This window comes from Lepidothrix coronata, unplaced genomic scaffold, assembly GCF_001604755.1.
Source record: "Lepidothrix coronata isolate B3197 unplaced genomic scaffold, Lepidothrix_coronata-1.0 Scaffold61, whole genome shotgun sequence".
In the NCBI taxonomy this organism is placed as follows: Eukaryota; Metazoa; Chordata; class Aves; order Passeriformes; family Pipridae; genus Lepidothrix; species Lepidothrix coronata.
Genome location: NW_016690241.1, coordinates 1,978,437 through 2,000,116, shown reverse-complemented (window position 1 = coordinate 2,000,116; position 21,680 = coordinate 1,978,437). Strand labels below are relative to the sequence as shown.

At 41.8% G+C, this 21,680-nt stretch overlaps 1 protein-coding gene and 1 long non-coding RNA gene across 3 annotated transcripts in view; one reads left to right on the top strand and one right to left on the bottom strand.

The window, feature by feature from the left end:
- PGBD5 (piggyBac transposable element derived 5) overlaps positions 1-21,680 on the bottom strand; it is a 73,154-nt gene that overhangs the window by 20,090 nt on the left and 31,384 nt on the right. Inside the window, exons 3-5 of one of the 2 annotated variants that reach the window (XM_017817524.1) lie at positions 14,002-14,136; positions 2,430-2,610; positions 83-148 (exon numbers count right to left, since the gene is read on the bottom strand). In XM_017817524.1, coding sequence (XP_017673013.1) covers positions 83-148; positions 2,430-2,610; positions 14,002-14,136 — 382 coding nt within the window. The remainder of the gene's footprint in view (positions 1-82; positions 149-2,429; positions 2,611-14,001; positions 14,137-21,680) is intronic. The other variant, XM_017817523.1, reaches the window with a different exon arrangement.
- Positions 18,508-21,470, top strand: LOC108498612. Its single transcript, XR_001875244.1, has 3 exons — positions 18,508-18,589; positions 19,843-20,029; positions 21,415-21,470. It is a non-coding gene; the product is annotated as an uncharacterized LOC108498612 (long non-coding RNA).

Sequence of the window (21,680 nt, the reverse complement as noted above, 5' to 3'; positions counted from 1 at the left end):
ATGACACATCTTGGTCACGGTGTGGCCCTTTTCAGATTTAGATGGCTAAGCCACCTACCAGAAAACCCCAACATGGACTTACTCTGATAGATCAGGAGAGATCTCTCTGTACAGTCCAGGCTTCTTTGCTTGCCTCTTCCCAAGTGTCCTGCCAATGCAGTAGAATCCCAGCAGGTGCTGGCAATACACCATCTGCTTTGCAGAGAGTCAGTAAACACCATCTCCTTCAAGGCTCTTACTGACTTCACCACAGCTTGGCATGTCAAGCATCTCACCTCTCCCAGTGTCTCACAGTCTTTCCAGTTCAACATCCCCCTGCAAAACCTCTGAGCTAGCCCCTTGTAACTCCTGGCAAATGCAGACAATCCCATGACCTTATTACACAGAAATGCTTTGTTCCCCATGATCTTCTTGATATAGGAGTGCCATGCTATTTTGCAAAGTCAATAAACCTGCTGTCTTACTGTTAAACCCCCACCCACCTCATAACTTCACCCCTAGGAAGGTGATAGTGTGTACTAGATCTGAAATTTAATTTTGGAGGCAGCTGTCAAAGATCATAAAGTCTCATGAAGCTATATAACAAGTCATGAAGCAAACTAAATTCTCAGTATTGCATTAGCATATTTGATCAGATAGTGAGTAAAAATTATATGCTTTAAAAAGACACTACTGAATTTGTTACCTGCTAGAAACCATTAATTTGAATGATCTGGGCAGTGTAAAGCCCATGAATAATTCAACCCTGTGAACAATTTGAATTACCTGCAAGTAATAAACACTCAGCTGGTTTAGTAGCCATGCATCTTTTTCACCAGGGTTACAGATCAACTGGATCACACCAGATTGTCTTTATCCTTCCCTAGCTGAGCATAAAGGATGCAATTCAACAGTCAAGTTTTTGTCTGTCAGTCTTTGTATTTAAACCTTAAAATTTAATCTCAGGTACTAGGAGTATGTGTGTTATTCTCTCCATTTTTTTAAACCCACATTTTGCATCATTGATTTAGTAGTTTTAAAAATGTAATGCTTATAATCAGCTGTAAAAAACTATTTACTAAAGATCAGTCTCTGCTCAGAGGAAAAACTCCAGTGCGCTACAAATATGCTTGACTTCTTTCCCATTTGGCTGTTTGCAGCCTTTGGGAAAGCATGGCTCTTTTACAAGAATATGCAGGTATAACACTGTACTCAGTGAGCTTTCAGCTTATCTAAAACAATGTAGGAGCTAAGTCCTGCATGGAACTCAACAGAGACAGCCCTCAGTGCCAGCACAGTCTGAAGCGCTCAACTACAGCACTGGTGCAGCTCACTGATGTTCTCATTTTAAATAAGAATCAACATATTGTCTCAATTCCCAGACCTTCCCCCTGCTTTGGGCCATGTTTCATTAATATAATGGTTTGCGTGAGTTTAATTTTCTGCAATGCCAAAAGCAAAACTTGGACATCGGTGGTGTGTTGAAACAGGAAATGGCCTCGCCGTGATGCATATTGGCAGCCTCCAGCCTTACTGCTATGAAGGACCTATTCTACACATCACACCAACTCTGTAAGGCCGTGATGACCAAAGAACAAGCCAAGAGTTACATGAAATGACTTAAAAGTGACTGGCAAGAGTGTAGTTCTGTAATTTAAGGGGAGTCACAAGTCCTCAGCATTGCTGAAAGTAAAGCAACACGTGACTTTTCCACGTCCAAGGTGAGGGGGGATCTGACATAAAGGATGACCTGGGATTACTCTGCACTAGCATGAAACTTGCTGGGAGAGACATCATTCCGCTGGCAGGTGTGCTTTTGCTAATGTAGAGTTTATTATGCTTCCAAAACTAAAAACTGTCCTACCGAGGTATGTTGATACCAGCAAAAAAACCCAAAACCAAACAAAAAACCCCACACAAAACCCCAAACAAACAAACAAAAACCCAAACAAACAAACAAGCCCCCACTTTTCTAGGGCTTTTGAAGTGGCATAGAATATCATCTAGAGAAGTTATATCTCCAACAGATATTAAACCAACAAAGACTTCTAAGGTACATCCCTAAGGATTCATCCCACCCATAGTCTTTCACAACGGGAACAGAAAAATCACAAGCAGATAGGAGATCTCCTGAAAAGTCCCCCAGGCCATATAGATTTGACCTCCCATTTCTAAGGCAAAGGACAAAATCAAGGGCTTTAAATAATCTTATTAAAATGTGGTTTACATCCTCATTTTGAAGACTTAAAGCATAAGACTTAAAGAACAACTTAGAAAGTCCTCTGTATAGTACCTTCTGATGAATGAGAACATTTCTTAGTGATGAACAACTTACCTATATAAGGAATCAAAATATCAGTGAAGACTTTAGGAAGTTTTAGGAAGTTTTTTTTGGCAGAAGGTATCTAGGTCTGTCACCATTAAAACCCAGTCAGTCACCCAATACACACCTTGCTTCTCAAATTCTTCAAAGAGATTCAGGCTGGTAATGCTTGGGCCTGTGAAGATGATGTAGTTCTTCCCAGAGGCGTTCTGACAAAGGCTTTTAGCCACCATACTGTGAAGCTGCGGTTTGTTCTTTAAAGCATCCAGCCCATCGGCACCACTCCCTTCTTTGAGATGGACATAAATCTTAAATAAGAAATGGTAAGAAAAGTCAGAAGGTTATAAGGAATCCAGAGAGAGCAGATGCAACTTATACAGCTCTATGTGAGACAAGCTGAAAATCAAGGCAGCAGACACTTTTTATAAAATGCTGATTAAAGTCCCTTTCAAGGGGCTGTTGCTTTAAAACCACCTCAGGTTAGCTGGCACAGTTACCAATAAATACAGCATCCTTCACCTCATCTTAAGGACTTCCTGAGGCTCCTCTCACTGTTGCGCAGTTTGAAAATTGTTTACTTGGCAGGAAAAGACTCCAGTCATAATTGAGATTATGTGTTGTACTGAATCTGTGTAGACTTCAATGCTGTCAGCAAAAGGAGAGCATGGGAACTTCAGTTTCACGAAAGGCCAGTACAAGATGACCAGAAGGAAATGGCCCATTACCTTCACTGCATTAATATTCAGATTTATTTCCCATTGGCAGCAACTGTCAGGCTGTGATGAAACTGTGTCTGCACCCCCGTAAATGAGAGTAGCCAGCTAAACACATACCCAACCAGCCAGAACATCATCATCAAACTCTCCAGGCACAGTGCTAGTTCTTAGATCCTTTACTTAGATCATGATTTGGAGACAACCCACCAAAACAGACTGAACCAGAGGCTGGGTACAGCACAATACACTGTGGTTAGTAGGGAAATGCCTGTCTCACAGCAGGCTGCAGGAGCCTTAGCGCATACCCTGCTACAGTCAGTCCACAGGGCTATGCATTTCAAGAGCTGTCACCATCAGCTGTAGGTGGACACACGTGTTTGTGTTGGAGTGCAGGAACACTGACCCCTTAGTAATGCGACTATAATTAACCAAAGTCCCAACAACTGAAAGAGCACTGAAGTCAAGCTATTGCTTCATTAGTACCAGAGACCCCTCCAGGAGAGGAGTCTCCTGCACTGCCATGCAGAGGGAGAAAATGTGTAACCCTTCCTTTGTATACAAATTTGTACACATTTGTACTCCCATTTTATATCAATGACAGTATTTTACAAGTATAACTTTTACCAAAGTTCAACACCCAATAAAGCCAACTAGGCATCTAACCTTCATCTTATTCTGAGAGTCAGCAAAAATAACATGCTGGAAAGAAAAATGAGAAGAAGCAGACACTGCTCAGTCACTCAAACAGTACTCTAACACCATGGAACTTGGAAAGATTTAAAAAACACACACGAATGCAAATTTTCTGAAAAAACTGTACAGGCCTGCCTTCATGACTTTGGCTCTAAAGTACTCAAAAGTTTTATGAATTCCAGAAAATTTTACCTGTCAGAGAAAAAGCTGAAACTTGTTCAGTATTCAGGGGCAGGAAAAAGGAATTTTGCCTTGTTTTTTGGAGTGATGTATCCACAACAACTTTGCTAAATTTGTTTGAAACTTCAACCGTGCAAAGCATGAAGCATTGCTTTCCTGTATAGCCTATTTCTCTTACACGCACCCTGTTATAAATGAAAGTTCATTGCAATGCTCAGAGAACAAAAATGCTCATGTTTGCAGTAGTGGTCCCAGGAATTTGTAACTCAATGATCTTAGAGAAGAATAAAATTCAATTAAACAGCTTCTCCCTATTTTAGATGGTACATCTCCCAGCACTGACATTCTATATATATTTTATGTAATATTCCCTAGCAATTCATGCATTGTGGAATAGACTTCATCAGAGTCTGTTATGTATGAAATCTCTGAGAAATGAGACATAATTTGTATTTTGAAGGTACTGACATGCTAAAGAACAAAGTTGGTGCAAGGACAAATACGCACTAATTCCAAAAAGAAATAGAGTATGAATTAAAAAGGAAGTCTTAAATACACAGTGCTTAAAAAAAAAAAAAAAATTAAATCCCCTTTTTGATAGAAACAGCTTCCAGATGAGGACAAAGGCAGAAATGTTTGCAGACTCCCTGATCCTGCTCCACTTACTTTTGAAAGCTGTCAAATTTGTGCGTTCCCCAATTCTAAGGCTGAGGACTAGCTAATTATGATAAGTCATTTAGGTTATTAATCAGGGATTCAGAGAGCAGCTTAACAGTGGAATGCATTCAAAGGGCAGATTGTTCCAAATTTACAGCAAAGGTGTTTCATGATTATTGGCAACAAAATTAAGATTAGGGTACTAGTACGTCAGCACAGAGACCACACATCAAACTCTTAAAATCTGCAGACATGGCAGTGAAGACAGAAGATGTGGACAATTAGTTTTGACCTTGGATTAGCAGTTGAGCTGAAAACAAAGCAGGAATCTAAGTCTATAAAAGTGTCCTACTCCTTACCTCCCCTAATCCAGTAAGTCTTAGCCAACGAGGAATCTCTGCTGCACCATGCTCACTCCATGTTTCTTATAGAGTGCTGTCCCTCTAAGGGATGAGACAGTCTTCTGGCACTGCTGGTGTGCCAACTGGTCCCTCACTGTGGGTTGGTATGTGTCTGCAAGCAGCTACTTTTAAGAGCATGCCCACCATGCAACTGTCCACTGAGGTACCCCTATTTTCATAGTAGGATGCTACAAACTCCATCGGTTTTGTTAGCAGAATTCCCTGTGCACCTGGCTGTGATTCTCATCTCCCTTTGCTCTGTTCACCTCCCCAGTGCCCTTTACTCAAACATCCATACACACTGCTAAACCTTCCCTCCTTCTTCAATGTTAAATATACTTCTTTCTTTTCTCCTTGGGCACTTACTTGCCTACCCAACAACAACCTTTGTTCTTGGCACAGTATTTCTTGTTTTGGAGAAGCATCATTCAAAGCTTTATCATGTCCAGCTCTATTGGGAAGATGGATGACAGCAGCACAATGTTGGAAGGCATAACGGCTGCTGTGAAACAGTGGCTGGGTACAGACAACTGACAAAGGCACAGCTTCAATTATTTTTGCAAATGCCTAAGATCCCATATGGCCTTTACTTTCCCCTCTCCCTGTCCTCTCATCCAGATTATTTCATTCTACCTCCCACAGCTTTCCCTCCTTTTCTGTAATACATTAGTAGTATTTAAGAATCAGCAGTCTGCAGAAAAAGCATAAATTGCCAGAAATTGGCTACAAGACCTTCACAGTCACAGTCAGAAGCTGCTCCTCAAAAATGTTTGTTAAACCATTAACTAGACTTTCTGGTTTGCCCTGGGACAGCATTAGAGCTTTATGCCCTTTCCATGTGCACCACCAGCAATATATCATTGGAAGTACAGGCTGAACAACTCTTGCTGGATAACAGATGGAGATTCTGGCAGCCAATATCTTCTGCTTCTGCAGGTGACAGTCAAAGCAATGCTTCTTGAATATCTGCAGAGATCTCTTTCACTGTGTATCTTTTTCTAGTGGCTACCAATCCATTTGATCTACGGCACCAAATGGGATAACTTCTATAGATGCAACATCATACGTCTTAGGAGGCAACTACAGGTTGAAGATCTTTAACCTGCAGTACTGGGACAGAAATGGAGCTTTATCTAGTCATCCCTCAACTATTTGTTTCTTATCAGAACAACAACATGGTCAATTCTACCACGTCTCTATCTGTGGCAGCCCTACTGCACCAGATACATTCAATCCAATATGTTTTCATCATCCTCATGTGGAAGGTTCGTAAGGTCTCACGGAGACTGAGTAAAATACTGAGCACTTAGGAACAAAAGCTGCATCTTGACTGCTCATTTAAGAGAATGTGCCCTAGAAACTAAAATATTAGCGATTCTGCTCATATTCAAAGTTCAGATGGCATATTGAAAGCACTTGTGAATAGCACATCCCAAATATTCCACCTTCATGCATAATTGAAGCACCCCAGGGTACAATTCTCAAATGAAATACATGGCATTTGGAAGAAAAAAAAGGGCAGAGGTAGTAATAAACAGAAGGAAGATTTTGAAAGCTATGTTGTGCAAAAATATCTCACAAAGGGCAGATCCTAAACAACCACAAAACAGAAAGATGACACAGTTATAAAAGCAAGAGAACAAAGAAAAGCAGTCACACTTTTTGGATCCTAAATAGCTATCAAAAAAACCCCTTTATTTTTTTCTATAGACTTCACAGCTAAATACACAACTGCTAATTCCTAGCACTACTTTCTAGATCCTGCCTCACTCCATTTTCCCCTCTCATTCCAAACCTCATCTCTAATGGCTGCCATTACCAACACTGTTGGGAGACTCTCCCCTCCAGTCTCACCCTAAACCTGCTGCAGTTCATATTTCCCCCTTCTTTAATCATCTCTACCCAGACAGCTCTTAGGTCTAGCAGTTGTTGGTACCAGTAATGGTGCTCTACCAAGACCATACATTTTCATTTTTTTGAGTCTCTCTTCATTCTGTTCCTACTATTCTAAAGACTACTTTCAAAATAGTATGCAAGAGAGACATAGTTTTCCCAATCTGTTCCCAGCTAGCTCTTGGTGTTCCTTACAAAGCTCTTTCCTCGGTCCCCTTCTTTTCTCCCTCTGCATCCTATTTTGAATTATTTCAATCTGCAGGAACGTAAAAATCCAGCTAATATCTTTGTGCTGAGGACTGACAAATGTCTGTTTTGCCTGCACATGTTCTTCAAAGTTTTTAAAAAGATCTTAGTGAGACTAGCAAAAAGATGCTGGTAGAGTTGACAATGCAAGTCCAGTATGGCTTAAGGCCATGACATCCCTCTTCCATGTTATTTCCTTACCACTGAGGGCACTACAACATCTTACCTGTATGGCAGACCAACAACCCATAGATCACCAAACACAGATTTCTCTCTGTACCTTCTCTCAGGCAGCCACATCTAGGTCAGGCAGATTAATTATTATGAAAGTGATAATTTCCTGTTCTTCCAAATACCTAAGAACTGACTGGCTCTCCTCTCAATTACTGCAATCATCCTTCTTTTCGTTGGCCCTGCTGAAATGTATCTCGACATCCAGACAGTGCTCTGCCCCTCAAATCACTTGCCTAACCCTTTGCTTCAACCACATCAGCCGTCCGCCAGTTCCCTCTTCTTTGCAGCATTAAATGAAAATGGGGCTGGAAAATAGAGACAAGCCTTTATGGTTTAGGTTTCCCTATTGATCTCCTCCCATACCTTGTCAGTATACTGATTCCTGCCCGCATCTGCCCCATGAAGCCAGGCATCCAACCAGTAATGTCAAAGAAGCCCATATTTGCCTCTTTCCATGCTGCCCTTCTCCTGCCTGGTTGGAAATCACCACTAACCTTGGCAGAGCTCTCTCCTCTTGATCTTCAAAACCTTTCCTATAAAGCATACAATCCCCACAAGGCAATTGCTAATCAATGCATTGGTCCTGCTGCTTCTTAATGCTGCTTTTCCAGGCTCCTTCCATGTAACTGGCAGCCCAGCTCAGGTCCATGGTTGAGGCTTCACTCTGGTGCCACACAATTGCACAACACTGACTCAGTTTTTCTAAGAAAATTACTGCTGAGCTGTGAGAAGGTGTGTAAGCGAGGAGATGTGAGAAGGTATATAAGTGATGCAAGTAAAGTAAAGTATAAACTATCAGAACTGCTGTTACTGCTGAGAGGACAACACATAGTAGCTCAAGGAGGAATATACTTACATAAAAAGGGCATAAAGTCTTAAGATACAACCAGTAGATGACAAATCAGTAACATCAAGGACCCAGCTCATTTCCAAGGAGGAGCAACAAGGCTGATGACTACCTGGCCCATGCAGGCTCATTGGGAGTAGGATATATACTGGTGCCTAGCAGTGCGTTAGTCCCAACTCTGCTGTATGCATTAGCCAAGAAATACTGAAGCACTCAGCCTGCTTCCAGAGTTCTCTGGGCAGCCAAAATGTATCTGAACTAAAGTGATTTGCTGTGGGAAGCTTAAGCTTCCACCTTGCACTTAGATGCTAAACTTGCTAAGGCAGGGATCATCTTTTTGTTCTGCTTACAGCACCCAGCACAAAGGGATAGGATCCATGAGGGGCATTCCTATGGCGTACGGAAGAGTAGGAGGCTCTGGCACTTTTAGCCTCCTTCCCCAGGCAGAGTTGCACTGAGTGAGAAGAGCTGCAGAAAGGACACGACTATACAGGTAGTTTTATTGCCATAAACTCCAAGCACCTCAGACAGGAACTGAAAAAAAACCTTCATTCCCACCTGAAAATAGACACTAGGACTGCATGTAAACTCTGTGAGAGATCTTTGCATTAGGTCACATTTAGATGTTTGGTTTTCCCATTCATCTAGAAACACGGTAAGATTGTAAACTCCAAAAAAATGAATAGAACTGGCCCATCATACATCTACCTTCCCACTTAAAACCAGTGATCAAGAGGATAATTGACTTTTAACTGAGATCTAGGATTCTCAGATGCTGATGATACAGAACCACATTCAATAAAAAGCCAGAGCCTGGTGGGTGCCAGAGGAAGAAAGCAGATAGGATTTTCCAGCTAACAGTGACTGACAAATGAAGGCAATCAGATTTTCTGGGATCCCCTTCCAGCCAAAGCCTGACCTTGAGAACCTCCTCAAAGCAGCTGCTACATCTGTGTGTTCCAGGTGCAACTGTTCCAGCAATAGAGGAATTATCAGTACACTGTTTAAAGAAATGCAAGGGCTCAGACTAATCTCGAAACAGAACTTAAATAGGCTGAAACACTGCCATTTCTGAGCAGCTTTATTAAAAAAATGCACAGATTGTTAACTCTCCTGCAACTCTGACCTTGAAGACAAAACTCATTCCAAGTTCATTTACCTCTCCCTTTCCCATTGACTAAATACACTTACGTGGTGTGTTGTGAAATTATAAATTCTTTGGGGCACAATCTCAGTTTCTCTAAATTCTGGAAGTAAATTCTTACTCTGTAAAATCAACAAGGTTACAAAGTATTCAAACTGATTGTACTTACCCTGTCTGAAATGAAGTATAGCATTTATTATAAAAGCATGGTGTTTTCATTGTTTGGGGTTTTTTTGCTGCAACTGAGAGCTCTGCCACTGATCTGTGGAGTTACTTTAAACATCTCCCTTCACTGAGACTGCTGTTCTTTGGTGAGAGAACCCCTTCTTACCCTGTCAGGCAGGGGCCACCCTGATCCAAGTTTCACTCTTTAAACATAGCTATCATGCAAGTCACTGATCCTTCAGGAACATGGAAAGACTCAAGCTGCAGATACACAGTACTTTTCCTTAATCTGTTCTGACTCATCACTTCTTCAGTGCAAGCAGTGGAATATGGAAATTCAGTCCCAACACAAGGACCTGAAGGACTTCATAAATCTGAGCAACATATTTCACAAGGATATTAGTGAAAATTAAATGCATTATTGCAAGAATTTTCTGCCAGGGAATAAAAGCAAGTGCAGAGCCCCTATACATGGGGGCAGGGAAGGGGGTGTGGAAAGGGAAAAGTGTACACTACAGCCTCAGAGAATAAAATTCATCTCAATGAATAGAGAAGGATATACACATCCATAAAGTAATTTCTTTCTCACCATGATATCAGTTTTTTTAAGCTAATAATTACGTTGATGAGCTAATTCCATTACCGCCTATCACAGTAATTAATATTGCCTGACTGTCACTTTCCAGTGCTCTCTACCATCTACACACTGCCTTCCATTTTGTTGATTGATGGCTCTTTGGGTCAGGGACTGTCTTAGGGTTACATTTGTGCTAAGTGTCTGTGGTTCAGGATGAGGCAGTATGGGAATAGGCTTGTTCTGCCTGACTCTCCATGGGGTTCAGTGCTGAGGTTCACCAGCATCCTGTGCTTCCTTCTCCTGCAAAATAATCAGAAAACCTTCTTGTGCAAGAGGAGCTATGCAAGGACTAGGCATCACTTAGTAACAGTTACTCATAACCACACTCATTCCTTTTGAGCCACACAAAAAATGCAAAGACAGAGCACAGTGTGCCCTACAAAGACCAAAGTAACTAGCCCTGACCAGATATTTGGCCGCTTACTTCATCATTTTTTGATAAGCAATATTGCTATATATAAAATGAAAAAGATTCTTACAAATCATATTTATGAACACCTTTTACAAGCAAGAGTTCCAGATTTTGAGAGAAAGAGAGAAATAAAAACTGACAAAAACTGACACAACTGGAGTTTTGATTTAAATAGGATGACTTACTCAGCAAATGCTCTAAGAAAGAAAGACTTCTTAGGTACTGCAACCATTTAAAATGCAATCAAGACATAAAAATATTGGTTTGAAAAGTGTCTTAGTGATAAGTAAAGAAATATAAGTGCTAACCAGTATATAGGGAAATAGATTGGAGGGAAAAAAGGAAAGCAAAGAGAAGACGGAGCAGAGAGGGACACCCGAGGTCCTGCAAGCTGAGTTTGTTGTTCTCATTGAATTAGAAGGAAAGAAATAAAAAGGCCCAAGCCCTCTCCTGCAGCAGCAGCTGCTGACACCTTGATGTCCAGTATCAAGGGCAGATGAAAAAGGCAACAGCATCAGAGCAGTTTTGCCATCTACTTTTCCAAAGTCAGCTCTCCTGGAGCCCTTCTGAACCCTCTGAAAGGTTTTGTTCATGTTCCCAACTGCAGTAGACATACATTTACATTGTCTGAATGATGTGTCCTTCCTGCATGTTCCCACTTGGCCAGCTGACCGTGAAAAGATACTCAGCAACGAAGCTATTCACTGCAACAAGATGCTTTGCTTGAGAAATTCCAAAGCAGAGATATGATCTGAAATTGTGCACCCACCTTAAAACAGAGACTTAACTGTCAGACTGGAGTCAGGTTACCTGTACTACAGAAAAGTAGTCTAATATATATACATTATTTGCATTATGCATATATAAGTTTACACACCTTCCTACATCCACAAGCAGCACGTGGGTTTTATGCCACTTCTGTTCCATGTATGGCTTATTGGGCTGGATTTTTAACCAAACACCATTTGCTTAAAAAAGTAAAGGATGAGTCATCAAACAGAAGTATTTGCTCACATCCAAAAACACGATTCAGCTTTGTTCATGAGAATTAGCAGAAAGAGAAATTTGGGGAATCAAACAGCTGAAATTCCTGACATTAACAACTGACCTGTGAGCTGCCAACCAGAGTTCACAGAGTAGCTCAGCATATGGCTTCAAAACACTGATAGCCATTTTACATTAACAAAACAGACCAACAAACCCTTTTCATCGTAGGAAAAGCAGAACACCGGGAAAACTAGGATGTCTCCTCAAATGGAGATTTCTTTAACATCAGGCTTATCGATCAGGTTCAGAGGACCTTGTTTTTGGCCAGGAGCATCATAGACCTCTTGAGGTTCCTTCCGTTCCTGAGAACCACTCATAAGTAGTTCAATTCTCTCATCTGCTTGGGTGTCTCACTTTATTATAGATATATATTATTCAGACTTTTGAAACTGCATTAGCCTGATTTCTGAAGTATTGATAGTCCTATTTTACCTTGAATGAAAGGACCCCAATTTCACCATGTGGAAACAATGAGGGAGGGAATTCATCCAGGTAGTATAACAGAATTTCTGCATATTTCCAAGTGGGGCCTGTAAGGTTTTTGTAACAGCAGACAGGTGCTAGACCAGTCAGTCCTTAACTAACAGGCAACTAGTCTTTCCTTCATGATGTCAGCTTCACAAGAGATGAAGGGGAGGGTGTGCACACAAAGGGGAAAACATTGGGTTTTCTACCAGTTTAGATCAATTCTCTCCATATGTTAAACACAGTGAAAAAACCCCTCTGTTTCAATACCGTAAATAAACCAAACAACCATCAAACCAATGTTTTGGATTCTGCAAGATCCCTCATAAGTGTGACACAAAAATGAACATAGGATTTCCAGCATATAAAGTTGAAGATCCCCATCCTTCCCAGACTAGGTTTTTCCATTTAGCATGAATGTTCACGTTCCCATCTATTCTTTTTCACCCTTCTCTAAGGTCCCTTTCACCCAATCATTTTAGCATATTGATAATGACAGCCAAGTCATGGAATGGAAATAGAAGGCAGCTGGTAAAATAATCCTGGACATCATCCGGATGCAAGTGAAGCATGCGTATCTAATTCATTAAGGGAGCAGGAGAATTAGGGTGGTGCTGAGCATCTATTCTGTCTAATTTTGCATTCCAGTAATTTACTCTCTCAATAGACAGGATGGGAGGTGCAACATAATTATAGGTCAGAATCTGAAACGTCTGGCATATCTGAAGACTCATTAGTTTGGTGGCAGTTGGCTGGGGGGTGCACGGCAAGAGAGATGAGCAAACTTTGTGCTCGCTATACCCAATATGCTTCAGTAATAAACTGTGTGTGGGACTAGTGGAGTTCTCCTTGGGGATCAAAAACACTGCCTCTATATAGAAAATGACTTTTCAAGAGCCTTGAGAGCAGAAACTTTAAAGGATGCTTCACAAGGTGAGTCCATTTTGTATCAGATAAAACAGCTGCTTTAAAACATGAATGGAAGATATATGATCCTACGTTTCTTTTCAGAGTGAACAGCACTGCTGAAAATGCAAATCCCTGTTCCCAGCAAGCCTCTTTTCTTGCACAGCTACTCAAACAGTTGTAATGATTCACTGACCAAACTTTACTCTGAACGAACGTCCAACCGTAGCAAATCCACAGGCCCTGCAGTTCTGACATGCGTTCAGCCTGAGCAAGCAATGTGCACGGGCTACCTGCATCTCTGAACCACCACTCTGAAATACACTTTTTTCACAAAAGCTCCTGGGAAAAAGAAGTATCAGAAAACATCTGCCCCCTGACCTCTAGGTTTCAAAATAAATTTTTCAAGAGGTCTGAAAATAAATCAGCAATTGAGCAATCTGAGAATTTGAAAAGATGTTCCCATTGCTTCACAACACTAAAAACAAGCCTTTTAGCATGTCTCCCTCTCCAGCTCACATTTCACCTCGAAGTCACATCAAATTTTATTTCTTTGATCAAGAAGTAAATGTGTGAAAAGATACATAATAGGAACCCCCATTAATATGTTTCTCAAAGAAAAATTGACATCTTGATACCATATTGATTTAGTTTACTGGACACCACTGGCTATTGCAGATGCAGTGTTATACTTAGAGAGAGGGAAGCTGACTCATTAAAAATGACAGAAGTCACAGTACCTAGCCATTTAGATAAATTTAGGATGTACAAACACACAGACCTTTTAACTGCATTTCAATTTAATTAGCTTAGGGCTGGCAGCCAGATGGACAGTACTAGAGACAGACACTCTCAGTTAAATCATACAGCAAACAGAGCATCAGGAACATGTCATCACTGTCCATTGGATCTACTATCTGCGGGAGTCAGACTGGCTGCATTCAGACTGTAGCCCCCAGCAACATAATGAAGAGAAGTGACTGTTACCTTTGGTCCTGCAATACATTTAAGGGCCTGCTGGAACTGAATCAAGACATTTGAAGAGGTAAAACCCACCTGGCAGATGAAACCAGTGGATGAGCACTGCCGAACCCAGAGACTGAATTTCCTCTTTTTCCTCTTGCGCAACTCCCTCTCTGTGCAGGTAGCAATGAAAACAGGATCCTCATCAATGAGGGGCTCATGTAGTACCTGCAATTGACAAGAAAAGAGATGGGGAAAAAAACAGAAGAATACACAACTGCAGAAAAAAAAAGGTGCTTTAACTTCTTTCAAGGAAATACAACCCTTGCGCTGTGCTTGTGCACATCACCCCATACAAAGAAGCAAAACCAAAGCCTAGCCAAGCACACTCCATTGTGGATAGCTGCTCTACATGTGGTTTGCAAACACTGCAAGGCATGACTCTCACTTCTTCCTATCAGCTACAGATCAACATGCCTCCAAAATGATGGGAGGGATGGGGCAAGGAAAATGGATTGTTAACAGCATCCTTCTCCAAGTTTCATCATAAGCTTCATCTTGTTTGGCAGAATGTCTTCCACCCAAACATCCCCTAAAATATATTGTAAAGTACATTCCTTGGTTACAGTAAAGGAAAATACACATCAAAGAGAGGAAGAAGTTAAGGGAGAAAAAGATATTTTCTGCTGCCACTTAAGGAGGTGGTGCTCTCCTGGTGGCAACAGCTTCAGGAAAGTCTCTCTTCCCTCAGGAGCTGAAAAATTTGACAAAAGGAGACAAAGATAAAGCACCAGAGGCAGGAATAGAAAAAGACGAGGCAGACTGGAGCAAGTAGCAATTTGCATTCTGCATCCAGATGATACAAGTGGTTCCCTGATCCTTCCAACTGTTTTGTTACACTTCATTAATTCAGTAGCAAAACTGTTAGGTTTTACACTGTGGAACTCACCTATAGAAAATTACTAGTACCTCCTTGCAGCTCCTCACAGCTGTTCATAACATACACAAACCTCACTGCATGGCATGCGAGTTGTCTAGCAAGTCACTTTTGAAAAGGCAAAGCCTTGCAAACTGTTGAAAGATCTCAACTGATGAATGCTGACCAAATTCAGAAATCTACATCTAAATTAGAGCAAGTAACTTCAGGCTCCCCTCCTAATACAAGAGGGGAAAGCAGTCCCAGCAGGCCATAGTTCATACCCTTGTAAAGGGGTGTAAATTAAGTCAGATGGATTATATATATCCACATATATATATATATATATATATATATATAAAGAAGCCCGTTCTTTTCCAGTGACCATCCCTCCAGGAGACAGGCTCAGAGGCTCTCACCCCCAGATCAATCCTTTCCATGCCTGCATGTGTGCTGCTTTTGTGCGCATCTGTGCACAGTGGCGGAAATGAGAACAAAGCTGCATTAAACCTGCGAAATGCTTTCAGGAGAGATGTGAAGGGTAAGCAGTTAAGCAGCAGTGATGAGCAGCTGCTGGCCTCCTGAATACAAGATGTTTGTTGAACATCATTGTCAACCCAAAATAGGCACCCGTGCCCTCCCCACGAAGTGATGGCTGCACACTGTCATTTACACGCACTGCACTTCTTAACGACTCATAAAACATTCACAGGACCATCTGAAAGCACTCTTGTGAAATGTTCAAATTATACCACACAAAGCTATTTGTTTTCATAGCTGCAGCTGCCCTGCTTCCCCACTGGAGCCAAATCTTCTTCTTCTCTCAAGGTCCACACATAACACAGCCCTTCCCTTCTAAAGGCCACCTGGGGCATTTCCCACATCCACCTCAGAGGATTCTGATGGCATTTTGCAAATATTAAACATGCCCTCATCTGCATTTTTGCCTTTCTGCCTCTCTGGTGCACATCCCTTGGGATGGGGTTGGATACACATTTAAGAATTTCTCACTTCTGGAAATGCCTTCTACCTGCCAGATCCCACTGAGTGGTGTTCCACTAATCTCCCCTGCTGTAGGATGGAGAGTAGCATAAAGAAAAGGCTGTGTAAGCATCACTTTTACCCTCAGTCTAGCTTCTCTCCCTCAACTGCACCACAGTATCAACTCTCTTCACAGCAGCTCTACTGCATCCTGCTTACCCTTCACACTCTTTCTGCCTTCTATGACACAGTAAGGCCTGTCAGCCTTAAATTTAAAAAGCAAATCTGAATTTTTAAAACCTCTCCCCATCTTCTTCTTCTCCCTGCCCATGCTCAGCCCTGCCTTCCTCTAGGACCCAGAGCTTCCCCTCCTTTGTTTCCCTGTACTGAACATTTAAGTCTTTTCTCCATAAGAAGACTAATGCTCCACCGAAGCCTCTACTGAATGGCTGTGAAGAGGGAACAAAAATGTAAACAGAGCAGGGCAAGATTTGCTGTTGCTGCAAAGAAGGAATGTGGACAGGCAAGGAAAATGAAATGAAAACCCTGAAGCTTGCTCTTCCTGCTTCCGTTAGAGAGGGTGGGGAGACAAGTGTTGTCACCTCTCCATACGCAGCCACTGCTTCAACAATTGTAAAGAACTTTGCAAGCAGAGTGCTCTATGGGCTGAGCCTGCTGGTGGAACAGCTGATCCCCATCTTGTTTTCAAAGGGAGCAATTTGTTCCTTCTGGCACTGACATGGTTTTATTAAGACAAAAGTTAGCCCTGTTGCCACTGGCCAGTACTATTAGTTTGTTCACTCTCCTGCATTCTCAGTCTCCTTGCTCCTCCTGTAATCTCAAATCCATGTATTTGCCAAATCCCCATGCAAAGTGATATTTGCTCCTTCCCTATTCCCCTTTCTTGCTGAAATATACACTTTTACAGGAGTGAGCTTACTGCCCCCATGGCATATTCTTTCCTGCTTCTCATCTTGATAAAAATCTACATTCAGGCTTAATTGACTCCTACACATATTCCTGGCCGCCTCTTCACCATCTTTGACTCACTCCCCAAGCCCTCCCCTCTTCCTGACTTCCTCTGATGCCAGAAAATCTTGTGGATTTCTTCATACAAATCATTCCCATTTTCTTCTCTTAAATTCCCAGTTCTGTTTAGGTCTAAGAAGCTCCTCATCCAGTTGCTTTGCTTTCCCACAGCTATCACACTGGGTTTCTCATTTTTTTTCCTCTACTTTATGGTCATCCTCATCCCTGCTAGATTTACTTGCTAAACTTTCACTCTTTGTTTTCTCCTTAATATGTACATACACTCCAAGTGACAGAGAGGCAAGACTCCAAGATGAGACTCCAGCAATTGCTCCACCTCGCAACATCTTTCATTCACAGAACAAAACAGAGAGCCACTGTCAGGGGTGCCTTTCTTCTCTATTTTAGATAATTTCCAACTCTCTTGCCATGCCAAAGTTCCACCCATCTTGCTCTCACCACAGCCCAAACAGGCTTGTAGACAAAGCCCCAGGACCACTAAGCCTTGTACTTGGAATTCCTCCACTCCTTTTACTTAGATAATGAACCAACGTGTCCTTGAGATAGCTCATCCTCTCCTTAGCTCCATGGCCATCCACAGCTCAGCCCGTCTCCTGGAAAAACTGCCTCAGCTTGCCTTGTCTCTGGCTTTTGGTGGGTACCATCCAGCTGCAAACAGTCCTCTGGGTAACTGCACCTGTATGCACAGTCAGTCACTACTTCTGCAGTAGTAGCTTGTGCTTCTACTTCTTTGCTCCAAAGCTCCTCCTGTCTAAACTAAATTCTCTTGCTGGTATCTGACATCTCTGCTTGCACATCTAGCTATCAGTTCTGATTTCATTATGCTACATTTGAGAGCATCTCCCTCCCTTAAGAACCCCCTTACTATCTCCTTTTTTGGTCATTGCTGACATCCCTCTCTTCCTGCTGCAGATCTCACTGGCCAGTGAACCTGAATGTCACTCTTTACCTCCTACTCCTTGCAAAGTCTTCTCAGCCAGGCAATGCCTACATTTTCCATTCTTTCTGAGTAAGAGCTCTAAAATGTTAATCATTTTAGAGTAACAACTCACCCACCCAGCCAACTTTACATCCAAGCCCACAACCACACTGCAACAGCTTTAGTTTTGGCCTCCAGCTAAAGCAATGCTGCCCTAGAGACTGCTGCTGGAAAGCCATTTTCCTAGGCCATCACTCTGACCACATCATTTTTCTTTAATTCGCTCTGATAGTTCTCCTCCAATATATCACAAAGATTCTTTCTCTTCTCACTTTCAAAGTCTTGATTGACCTATCCACATTTTATGGATCCTCTTTGCCCTCATTCAAAGGTTAACTTCCACCTCCAATGGAGCCATGATTACATGCTCCTCTGACCATTTGTTCAGTCTTCAATCAACGCTTTTAAAAAACAAAAACTCAGTTTTTACAGCACTCCATTACCATTAGGTAATTTAAAAATAGCAATAAATTTTCATCATTTTCTGTTGCCAAACTCTCCCTAAAATCTGGCTTCACCAAAGGATCAACTGGCTAAGAGCTACAGAACAACAGAAATTTACCTTCCTGTTCAATATTCTTATTGCTCCTCGGTCTGTCTTTCTGTTGCTCCACATCTTGTGCCTGGCGTTCTCTGAATATTTATGTATCTGTGTCATAATCACAAAAGCCCTGAGACAGAACGGTCCTGGTTTGGAACCAGCACCCTCAACTCCTACAGAATCATTTTGAAAACAAAAAATCTGAAATATAGAGGTAGGACATGAGCAGGATCTTATAATTTGGAAATGCTCAATGCCAAATGAACTTTTATGTGTGAGGACACAAAAGCAAGTTGATCAGCCTGTTTTTCCCCCTTTATGTTTTCAAAGAAGCTGTCATCCAATCTGTGAGCTTGTTTGGAAGAAATATGTTGAAATTGCTTTACCCTATGATACCACCTAGAGTGAAACACAAACAAGCTGCCTAGTAATAAGCCAAAGTACAGCACCATGCCCTTGGAGCAAGAGGTTCAGTTCACCTCACTTTCACTCCAGCTAGAGACAGGAACTTAAGCCAAAGTTTCCAGCTGACATTTCACTGGGCAGATGCAAAACTCTTTGGTTCCAAGACATCAAAGAGAAGGTACTTTGGAGGGATAGGGAAGGAGAGAGTACCTGGAGCTGTGCTCCTGACCCCTCCCACACCAGTCAGGGGTAGCCAAAGACAGAAATCCTATCTAGTCACATCCTGGTGTCAAGCATATAAATACTCAGCAGGCACAGAAGGATATTTGAGCAGCGATGTTATTTTCCCTGAACTCCTCTGGTTTCTAGAATTCAGTGTACATCCTTGGCAGGCGAGTACCCTTGAATTTGGTGCAGCATACCTCCTGAGCGCAGGCAGGGCATCTTCCCTGCCTTCAGGCTTGCAGACAGCAGCAGCACAGCTACCAAGCTAAGCAGCGAAGAAACAACACTGATTACACGAACAGACCCAAAACTCCACCTCTTGTTGCTCAGGTAGAGGTAGCACTTATTTATACAGAAGATGTTGAGGAAGGATAAGATGCAGAGAATATTCCTGTCATTTTTTATCCAATCTAGGTCAGAACACCATTTTTTAACTTCAGAAACTGAAGCTAGCACTGCTGATACACAATTATAATGTTCTGGGCTTTCAATTCTTTCATAAGCTGTAGTGTAATTATTTTCTTTTGTTTGCTCAGTATATTTAGCAAAATAATTATAATTCACTAGATTGTTTTCTTTGTTTTGGTATATTGGCATAGTTCTCTCTCTCCCTGTTTCTTTTCATAGCAACAGTGGTGTTATTTTTACAGGCACATTTTGGGGAGGGGGGGAGGGGTCACAGATGAGAAAAATACCCCGTAAGCATTTTCTGACAGAAATTCCACTTGAAGAATCTTTTCTAGCTCTCCAAAAAAAGATCAAATCTATAGAAGAAACAACTGTGAAGGCAGATGTTGCACTGCCTCTGAATGCAGATTGTCTCTGCTCTGTCCATAGGGGTGAGTTAAACATGGTATCTTCCTAACTTCTGTGAGTCCACACTGCCAGAGGAAGAAGGTCAGTAACAAGTCTACGTACAAGCCCAAATAGCCCTGCTGCATTCAACAGCAAGGAACACAAGTCATTCTGCTGCTTGATGCTGCTTACAAGATGATAGCATAAAGCTTGAATGCAAGCCACCCAGGTACCAAAAGTTTCATGTTTAAGATACAGGTGTACTTTAAGCAACAATTCCATTTTGAACTTGGGATTTTGGGTATCTCTGATTACAGAAAGCTGGGCTCCTCTTTCCAAACTGCTTTCAGAAGCAGCACATCCGAAAGCCCATCTAAATGGCTCTTTCCCCTCATCTTTTCCATTTGTTTCTGTGCAACTGGGTTATTATTTTTAATTATTTCTATTATTTCTCACTGGACCTGACATTCTGGGTTTTATGTTTACTGCAGTCTGCTAATCTGCACTCAAGACAATTTGCAGGGAGAGGTCTTTCCTGCTGTTCTAAGCAGATGGGGTCCTCATCTCTTGAGATAGGTAGTGTGCAACCCTGATTGATGGCACCCAGGAGGATGTTATGCAGAAGGCTCCTTTCAGGAGGAGGCCTGGAACATCCGCCAGTAGGCTACTGGAGGTACACTAGGGTATTTTTAACAACAGATTCAAACCCTTATTCTTTCTCACAGGGTTATTTTTGAAGCTGTATTTTACTGCTTTTTGTTCCACTCAATACCACTGAAACATGCTGCACAGAATTCACTGACGTAAACACTGACACGGGAGCAGAGAAGTGGAAGGGGAAGTAAGAGAACTGGCCGTCTCTACTTCTTCCCCCATATTTTTTAAGCAGCATCTCCTTACGAAGCTCAGGACAAACATACATTTTGCTTGTGGAGATTTAGATACTTTGCCACTGCAAACAGGATGCTGTGATTTTGTCAATTCAGTTCTCAAACCTGCTCAGGACAGGGAATGGGAGAAAGGATATACATGCAAATCAAATTTATCCTTTAATGGATTTTCACTCACAGCATGTCCCGCAGCACACCATTATAAGCATTTACATTAGACACAGTGATCACATTTCTGAAGCCTTTATCTTCTGCCCACTGAAGTCAGCAGCCATAAAGATTAGATTTCATACCTTAATGAGAGCTCAGTCCCAACAATACCGTGTCTCTCACTCTCTGTTTTGTCTTAATGGAAACGTACCTTGCTGGCATGGCTTAGTGAGAACACCCGCTCCTCCCCTCTCCACCTTAACAGCTTTTTAGGCAGCTGTGTTCTCATGAGTTATACAGGTTTGATTTTTATTGTCTATAAAATAAGCTGTAATCACTCCCCATTTATTTTAGGCACACTTTAATGGATGTGATGCATCTACGGCTTCATTAATTTTGTGCAGTGGGCAAAAATGTGATGCTTCAGAAGGGAAACAGGAAGAAAAAGAGGACCATGGGCATAATACCCTTCCCAAATGTCTAAGTGAAATATTTATATTCTGAAAACAGAGAGTTGATTGAGAAGTTATTTCAAGCAGTAATATATTTCATGCTTATTCCATTTTCTTTTCAGACTTCTGAACACGACCAGTAGCAACAGCTCCAAAAGCAGATCACTTATACTGGAACAAAGTTTAAACAGTGTATGATAAATATTAAGAAAAGATTTTCACCGCTCCCTCCGCTTATCTTCCCTTTCTCAATTGTGAGGAGGTGGCTCTGCTACTGTAACATACAGCAAGCACCTTCTGCTAAGGTCAGGGACAGTCATTCCTTGCAAACTCAGCTCCTCCATCCAATCCTCAGCCTGTAGCAGAAGCAGCTACCAGCTTTCCTTCC